Genomic DNA, 9,185 nt, shown 5'->3' on the forward strand with positions numbered 1-9,185 from the left:
TGTGTGTGCGCGTGCGCGCCACTTCTTACTCTTCCAGATCCATATTTAAATTAACACCAGCCATGTGTGTGTGCGCGCGTGTGTGCAATGGTACAGCTCATTGGGTACTTGAGTGAGTGTGAGCATGTTGTGTGTCATTAACATAGACTTTCTACTAGCTTTACAGTTTGGGCAGATGTGCGATGCAGATGTGGGCTGCTGTGGTGCTCTGGTGTTTACTTTCCCTTCCCGTTTGCTCAGGTTTTGTGTCCCTCTTGCTTACAGGAGCTGACAGAGGAAGTGGTGGGTTCCCCGATTCCTGAGCCGAGGCAACGATCCAGACTTTTCCGCTCGCACTCAGAGAGCTCAGACGAACTGTCAGAACTGGATCTCTCCCACGGCAAGAAGGATGCCTTTGTCCTGGAGGTGTGTACCTATTAAAAATACATGTACGTGCAAATATAGATAACTATTTCCATGGATATGTGTAACCATTTGCAGTCATTCCCACAGATTGATGACACTGATGCTGTGGAGGACATCCACTCCCTCCTTACTGATGCTCCAACCCCCACAGGTATCCTCTATCTAGTAACTCCACAGTCATTACAGTGTATAATCATGCACCGCACATCCTGAGCACAAACGGTTATCTCCTGATTGGGCTGAGGCTCTAACCGATGTCATCATGTTCTGCTTCATCATCCATGTTGCTGTTTCCACTTTAATTTTTTAGGCTTCTACAGCTGCAACACTGAGGTCATGCCTGGGATTTACAACTGGACTTCAGGAGTTCAGGTAACTCGTCATAATACAGTGTTACTTCCTTAACAAAATACACCAAAGCTTCCGTTATCTTCACCAAACACAATTTCAGAGGCCTTTTTATGCACGTATTTGCTATTTTTCAATCAGTAGATGCATCTACATTTCCAGCAAAACTACAATTTGAACATATCATAGCAAATTACTGTCCTTTAGGAAACTAGTGCAGTTCTTGTTCAGAAAGGGTGATTGCTTGTCCTCTGGTATTGCTGCAGCTTTCTCGAGAACCTCTCATCCAAACAACTTCACACTCAGCACTGCACTTCCTTGGTTCCCAAGCAGTACACCTGCCATGACATAGTTGTGTCCCTTAGCAACTTGTTGTATGCGTCATCAGCCAACAGCTAGCCATTTGGGACCAGGCTTTTTCCAAGAACAAAAGCATTCACTCCAGAAGTTACATCACTGATGCTTAAAATGTTTGAGTGTGCTATGATGTAACATCGCTTGTCTCTCCTCCTTTATCTGTTTTTGAATGCACAACCCCAATTCCAAAAAAGTTGGGATGCTGTGTAAAACATAAAAACAGAATGCAATGGTATGTAAATTCTTTTTGACCTATATTCAATTGAACACAGTCCAAAGACAAGAGTTAGTACTCAAACACATAAACTTTATATTTTTAACATCCAGTAAGAGTTGGGGAACTGAGGACACTAATTCATAAAGTTTTGAAAGTGAAATTCTTTCCCATCCTTGCTTGATACATGACTTCAGTTGCTCAACAGTCCGGGATCTTCATTGCTGCATTTTGGGCTTCATAATGCACCACACGTTTTCAGTGCGAGACAGGTATGGACTGCAGCGAGGCCAGTCTAGTACCCACGCTCTTTTACTGTGAAGCCACGCTGTAAAGGAGTGCAGAAAGTGATTTAGCATTGTGTTGCTGGAATAAGCAGGGACATCCCTGAAAAAGATGCCATCTCGTTTGCAGCATATAGTGCTCCAAATCTTGTATGTACCATTCAGTCTTCATTGTGTCTTTACAGATATGCAAGTTAGCCATTCCATGGGCACTAACACAGCCCGATACCATCACAGATGCTGTTTTTTTTTTTTTAAACTTTGAGCTGGAAAAAAATCTGGATGGTCCCTTTTCTCTTTAGGCGGAACGACAGGACATCCATGATTTCCAGAGACAGTTTGAAATGTGGAGTCGTCAGACAACAGCACACTTTCCACTGTGTGTCAGTCCATGTTAGATGAGCTCGGGCCCAATAACCAATTAACCTGTTTACTTGTGGAATGTTAAGTGTTTTTTCTACATTTCACAGCTTTCTTTTGTTGCCTCTGTCCCAACTTTTTTGTAACATTTCGCAGGCATACAATTCAGAATGAGAATGAGTTCATCAGTTTGAAAATCTTATATTTGTACTCTATTCAATTGAACATAAGTCAAAAAAATTTGCAAATCATTGCATTCTGTTTTAATTTACATTTAACAGTGGCCCAACTTTTTCTGGAGTTGGGGGTGTACTGTAAGAAGCGATGGGGAGTGAGCTGTACCCAACATGCTGTTTGGCCATTTAACAGCTTGGTCCACTCTCCATACACTATACAGTGTGTACATTACGCACTACTGATAAATATGTTGTGTAGCTCTGAAGAGCTTGCATTTAACACAGCATTCCTTTAGGTTAAGTTCATCAGATGAACAGGTGCCGAGAAAATAGAAAAACAGACAGACAGAGACTACTTCCATTTTAGTTAGATTCAGCCCCTTTGCCTTTGTTGTTAATCAATACTGTGTGTTTTGTTACTGTCTTTCAGATGTTTACATCAGTGAGGGTCTTCAGGTTGAGTCACGCCAATCTCACCAACCAAGGCTTGAACAAAATCTTCACTGACTTGTGTGAGAATCTGCTAAAGGTAAGAAAACCATTATTGATCAGCCACACCGTGTGTGGTGCCATGTTTATCACTTCTAATATGCATGTTACACACTGTTTATAACAGTACTTGAGTGACAAGACAATTCGTTGTGATCGTTTCAGAGTTTTTACTTCAAGTTGCGCTGCATGATCCCCTGCTGTTTGTGTCACCTCAACTTTACTGTAGCAGTGCCAGAAGAAGAACTCATACAGGTAAGTGGTTTCAGGCCCCCTCTGATTTGTAAAACTGCAAAAAAAAAAGTCAGAACTGATCAATCAGATTAAAGTGTTTCTTGTATCTGTTACTTTACCTCTGTCTGTCTGCCTCCCAGGTCACAGTGACAGCGGTTGCTATGACGTTTGACAAAGACCAGACTCAGGAAAAGCCAGACAAGCCCGCCACCAGAGGTCTGTTGGGTTCAAGAGATTATTTATGATCCTGTTGGAAGTTTTTAATGTTTTCTGCTACCCCAAAGGCAGGCAGTCATTCATTTCTTCACCATAGCTTTGCTCAGTTTCTGGATTTGTGGCTTCAGTTGTAGCTCTGCTCAAACGTAGGGAGTCACATCTTTGATAGCATTGAGGTTTTAATACATTTTTATTGCACCATAGTATAAAACTACATTTATATTCATCCACTGTAGGTGCTTGTGAACAGGACGTAAATTAGAAGTTGGGTTTAATGTGTCCTCTTTGTTGCTTGTCCAATTGTTGATGTCTTCTACTGTATCTTTAGACAATTTAAAAGCTGTATCTCTGAGTGGAGCTGCTACTTGATCTCACAGTCATGCAGCTTCGGAGCCGAGATAAGGCTAATATGAATATTTAACAAACCACGAAACTGCTTGCAGAAACATAAAAAAGCTTTTAAGAGTTTGTCTCAGTGAAGCAGGAAAACAGAACTCTCCTTTTAAGACCACGATACTCTAAACAGTGTAGCAGATTTAAGAAACATCATTTCTGTTAAGCACCTGAGTGCTAAAGCACCAGAATGATTCTACCTGCTTCTTTTCAGGAGTTATTGAGACTGAAGAGCAGCTGCAGTTTCCCTTGGAGTTATGTGCAGACCCGTCATCCACCAACATTCAGCCATCATCCAAAATCTCAGGTAGCCTTTAAAAAATGTTTTTTATTTTTTATTCCTCCCCGACCTCCTCCTCAGCCCTGCTTCACTAACAGACATTGCCCATCTCCTCCACTAACAACTTTAGGTACAGTCTCTTTACTCACCCCAGCTGCAAAACTCTGCCAAAATCAGCTGGTTATGGTTCGTTCACCAGGTAAATAAACGCTGATGTGTCATGTGCCGTGTGTTCTGTTTTGATGTGGACTTAGATGACCGTGTGACGTTGGCTAGATGAGGCGCCATGCTCCTAAAGCAGCATGGCTTACTTTTTGTTCACATGAAATAAACAGTGACAAAAGCAAGCAGCTAGCTCCATCTATAGCAAGCACTGACTATAGATGGAGCGTTACACATTGGGAGGTGAAAGCTAAGTAACACATGCTGTGTAAGCCTTGTGGCAAGGGCAAGGGATTGATCCTGAGCTCTTTTCGCTCCCTGCCTAGTACAAAGGTAGACTTTGATGTGTGTGTGTGTGTGTGTGTGTGTGTGTGACAGGTGTCCCAGAGAGTACCAACGTGTCATCCAGAGGTGAGCCCCCTTCCCCTCGACCATCTCTCCCTGCTACCAAAACAACTATACTGCCCTGTTTTGACTTTTCATCCTTTTGTCTCGGACAGTTATCCTGCACCACTCCCGAACCTCATCCACTTTTGTTCTTTTCTTTTCGTTTTTTGTGTCTTTTTTTTCTCTTGTTGACGTTGTTGTTGCGTTTGTGTATGTTTGGGTGTGGGCTGCGTGTGTGTGTGTTTGTGTGTGTGTGTGTGTGTGTGTGTGTGTGTGTGTGTGTTCTCTCCAGCTGCCTCCGTTGATTACGGTTCCTTTGCAGACAGATGCAGCACCTGGCTAGAGCTGCTTAGGCTGAAAGCTCACACCATAAGACGAGGATCAGTTAAGACAAGTAGGAGGACACAGTCTCTAGCACACCCCGGTGATCATACCCACAAATACAGAACACAGTTTCACGAGCAATCACACACACAAACACACGCATACACGTACGTGCTCGCATACACACACACACCCCTCCATGCATGCCGCTGGGGGGCGGAGCATCGTAAATCAAGCACCAGCTTTTTCAGCTAGAGTGTGAACGTTGAAGCACCGCCCCTCAGAGGGATCCACAATAAGAAGCTTGGCTTTGAAATGCCTGTAGCCCCGGCAACCATGCTGAGAAATTAATAGAAAGTCACATTTTTTGCATCAGCGTGCTTGTACTTGTCTACATCTGTAAGGCTTTGATGTGTTGCCACACTTTGATGACAATTACTGGAAGAATTTCTTTTGATTTTTCTCTGCATTTGCATTAGTGAATGTATGTAAGCCGAGAAGACGTGACATGATTTGCGGATGTGCTGTACGCATACAAATTTGAACACATACAATGTGAGAACAAGGTGGGGGGGGGGGGTGAGGATGCTTTTCTGCAAGATCTGGTATGATTTTCAGTCCTGTGCACAGTAAGTAAACTGCAATCTAACGTGTGGCTCTGAAGGTTCCTGGTTTGATGGATGTAAGCCACGTCAGGTAAAATTTTGCAGTAAGACGATGGAGCATCTTTCACACTCTGGCTCGTGTACATGTGCCCAGCTCAGCTCAGCTCATAGCTGTCTCTCTGTCCGTCTCCATTTCTCAAGCCTCTTTCACAAATGCAAACAGATAAATATTCTCTCATGTACGTCACTGTACTGCAAATGCTGTATTCACACTTGCAAAACATACACAGCTGTGCCCAGGTCTGTCTGTCTGTCTGCAGACACTGTTTAACTGTCTCGTCTGTTTGCTTCAACTGCATGATCTGCATGACAGCACACGCTTTCCAAGTGATTGTCTTGGCACCACACATCCACACTACTGCATGTCAAGTCACACATGTCTCTAACACACACAGACAACTGACATACTCACAGACAAGTACACACGTCACCCCTGCTGTGAAAAACGCTAACAGGACTGCATTTTTTTGCACGTACATTTCACATTCCACATTTCTTTCTGCTTTAAAGTTCATATCTGCTTTTATTTTTCCACTATTTTGAGTGTTTTCTGGTATCTCCATTCCCTTTGTTCTTTTTTTCCTCCTCCCCTCCTCTTGTTTTCTTTTCACATCTCCTTCTTTTGGAATTCTGCCTGCTCTCTCTCAACCTGCAGTCTCATCTTTGGAGCGATCGAGTCCCGTGCCTGAGGGACGATCCCGCTCGCTGCGCTCCAACCGCTCGTTAGGGGGCAGTTCAGTCACCGTGGTGAAGATGACGCCGCTCTCCTTCCTCCCTGGGACACGCATCATAAAGTACCTTGGGATCATCAACATGTTTTTTATCAGAGAGACAACATCATTACGAGAGGTATGACTGCAAGCATGATGCACAGGCCCAAGAATCATATGAAAGTGTAGACCAAAATAAGTGAACAGCCTCAGGGTCTGAAAAGTGAAGCTGATGCTCAAGTGCCATAAATGTGCATTCTTTCTAACGGCCAGCAGGGGGCGACTCCACTGGTTGCAAAAAGGATTCTGATTGTAAAAAGGACTATGAAAAAATGACCCGACTTCTTCCTTCATGTATTACCTCGGTAACATTTTCTTAATGAGTTTATGTTCTCAATTGCTAGTTTCAAGTCGTCTTCAACTCAGCATGATGTTAATTTTGAAAATGAAGTAAAACAGACGATAAAGTACAGTATGCTTTGGGGCGTGGCTACCTTGTGATTGACATGTCGCTACCACACGGACTTGCAATCAGGTGTAGCTGTGCTTATCATCCCCCAGACTGACCAGACAGACCAGTGTTTTTAGTTTCAAGGTTGTTGTTTATTAAATCAGACACTGATGGTGCAGTGCTGTATTGTACCTCTTTATATAGGCTCTTTTTCAAATGGGGGTACACCAATTGAAAAAGTTTGAGAACCACTGGGTTATTGTGTAGACATAGCTGTACACATGAAATGTGTGTTTGTTTTCTACAGGAAGGCGGCATCAGTGGCTTCCTCCATTCATTCATAGCAGAGGTGTTCGCGATGGTTCGAGCCCATGTAGCAGCCCTGGGTGGCAATGCAGTGGTGTCCTATAGCATGAAAGAGTGTGTGCTAATGGAAAATCCAAACAAGAACCAGGTACTCACACACACACTTTAAGTATTTACCTGTTACAGTCAATTTATACATGATACACAATAAACTAATCTCTGCATCCTTTGATCTTAGTTATTGGTGTTTTAATCTTCCAGTCTTTGTTCCTCCTCCAGGCTCAGTGTCTCATTAATGTGAGTGGCGATGCCGTCATCTGCGTCAGGGAAACGGACCCCGAGCTCACCTCCTCAGCAACAACTATCGGACAGACCTGCACTAGTGCAACAGATGGGGCTACGTGACACACAGAGACACAGAGACCGTCTGAGTGAACACACTCTCTGAGTCTAGCCGTCCAAATATGAGTCATTTATGTCTACCTTAAAACTCTGTAAAAGATCCAAAGGTTTGGACACAGGTAATAAAGAACAAGTGCTCATGCACACTGAAAAACATGCAGTCTGGATTAATATGGATGTGCAGGATGTTTCTTTATGTTTAAAGACAACATCTGTGCAGGAGACACTAATATAACTCTTTGGGTAATCTAAGTGTTTCAAAACAATCAAAGGACCCCTCTGCATTAAATGTTGCCTGTGTATTAAATCCGTCCAAATTGGGGTCACCCAAAGCTTTACAGTATGTCGGCCATGCCTTCGTGTGTGGGCACAAGTGACGCTCGAGGCAGCTATGACTAATTTGTCCATCCACAGCTCACAGGAGGAGTCATTACATGGCCAAAAATACTGTTGTTGTTGTTTATTAAATCAGACAAAAGGGACACAGTTGCATACCACCAGATAATTTAAAAACAGTCAGATTCTCACTCGGTGTTTGACTCTGCTGCGAGTAACTTGCAGATTAAAGGCCCATCTGTTCATTTCATAGTGGCCACGTGGTGACTGTCAAACAAGGCGAGTATTTAGAATTCAGCAAAGCTGGTGCTGATGCTCAAAATAGAAAATTCATACAAAAATGGAAACTTTGATGCTAGAAACAACCCAGATGACCCTGTGATGCCATTCGGTTATAAATATCTACTTTATACTTCATGTCCAGTTTTAATGTCAAAATTAGATTTTGTTGATGGATAATCTTCTTAACCGCTGTTTCAGTATTGCTCACAGGCAGTATCCTACAGGTAATCAGATTTCTCCATTAAGTGTCAAAAAATTATGTCATCGATAATAATGATTAAAAAAAACAGGCCAAGATTACAGGCATATGCACAAATTTTTGTAGCGCACGGATTTTTCTTTAAAAACAGCCATTACCGTGTATTCCAGTGACTATTTTATAAATTAAAACTACTAGAATTTTTATTGCTTCATCTAAAAATGGTCAAAATGTGTATGCTTTTTATACACTTACATCAGGAGTGAGAGGGCAAATGGTGATGGGTATAATGTGGCCCTTTGGGGTTTAGCACCAGGGATGTTTCATAGGATAAAGTGAGGTAATTTTGTGCACCGAGGCCACTCTTGCTTCACTCGCAGCTCCAGGATCAGTTCCTCTCGTTGATGCTGTCAGTGTCATATTCCACACACCTTTGTCAAGCTTCATCACATGTTCTGAATACTTCTACTGCTACTGATCTGTCCAACATTTATGTCTAATGCTGGAGAAAAAACACAACTTCTGGTGTAGGTGCCACCTGAAAATAAAGTGTAAATGTTCTCTATCAGATTTTAGTATTTTTGTAATGTAAAGTTTATGAAGACTACAGCTTATTTCGCCTGTGCAATGAATTCCTGATGTTCTGAGTCACTGTCAGAGAATTATTGATACTCTAATCTGTTTGTGTGATCAGTTTCATATGTCTGTGTCTAAAACTTGAATGTACATACTTAGATGCTTTGGCTCTGACTAGCAGCATGCAGACCTACTTTTTATTGCCATGAATCTGTATGCTTGCCTGGTAAGTCTTGCACAATAAACTCAGTCAAACAAAGGTGCATCTGTTTGTCAAGAGAACGTACTCTTTTTTAATCTCAGGGATGACGCTGAAATTGATATACTGTAGACCCACTGCTATTCATTATGGGGCGCTTATTGTTAAGTGGCACACACTGAAATTTACATCAACATTTTGCTACATTTAGCTACAATGTTTAAAAATGTGATGTGAATTTTTTTTTTTAAATCACCTTTACTAGATTTACAGCATTATTTGTGAACCTTTCCATGATTACTTTTAATATGAAAAAATATAAATGAATAGAATGGCTGCTTAATCTAAACATTAAATCAAAATGTAAATGTTAAATCTAAATATTACATGTGAATATTATTTCTTGATCTATGTGTTAAATATAAGAATT

General features: G+C 41.9%; 1 protein-coding gene across 25 annotated transcripts in view; it reads left to right on the top strand.

Moving 5' to 3' along the window:
- The window catches only part of c2cd5 (C2 calcium dependent domain containing 5), a 28,135-nt gene extending 19,318 nt beyond the window's left edge, over positions 1–8,817 (top strand). For 16 of the 25 annotated variants that reach the window (XM_078167927.1, XM_078167928.1, XM_078167929.1 and 13 more), the window contains 12 exons: positions 265–405; positions 493–556; positions 716–777; positions 2,575–2,673; positions 2,799–2,888; positions 3,008–3,083; positions 3,691–3,783; positions 4,297–4,329; positions 4,598–4,729; positions 5,950–6,143; positions 6,763–6,909; positions 7,041–8,817. In XM_078167927.1, coding sequence (XP_078024053.1) covers positions 265–405; positions 493–556; positions 716–777; positions 2,575–2,673; positions 2,799–2,888; positions 3,008–3,083; positions 3,691–3,783; positions 4,297–4,329; positions 4,598–4,729; positions 5,950–6,143; positions 6,763–6,909; positions 7,041–7,166 — 1,257 coding nt within the window. In that variant the 3' untranslated portion in view covers positions 7,167–8,817. Of the gene's footprint in view, positions 1–264; positions 406–492; positions 557–715; positions 778–2,574; positions 2,674–2,798; positions 2,889–3,007; positions 3,084–3,690; positions 3,784–3,886; positions 4,111–4,296; positions 4,330–4,597; positions 4,730–5,949; positions 6,144–6,762; positions 6,910–7,040 lie in introns of those variants that run through there. The other 9 variants (XM_078167935.1, XM_033634833.2, XM_078167924.1 and 6 more) reach the window with 6 other exon arrangements.
- The last annotated feature ends 368 nt before the right edge of the window (positions 8,818–9,185 follow it).

Source organism: Epinephelus lanceolatus, chromosome 5, assembly GCF_041903045.1.
Source record: "Epinephelus lanceolatus isolate andai-2023 chromosome 5, ASM4190304v1, whole genome shotgun sequence".
NCBI lineage: Eukaryota > Metazoa > Chordata > Actinopteri > Perciformes > Serranidae > Epinephelus > Epinephelus lanceolatus.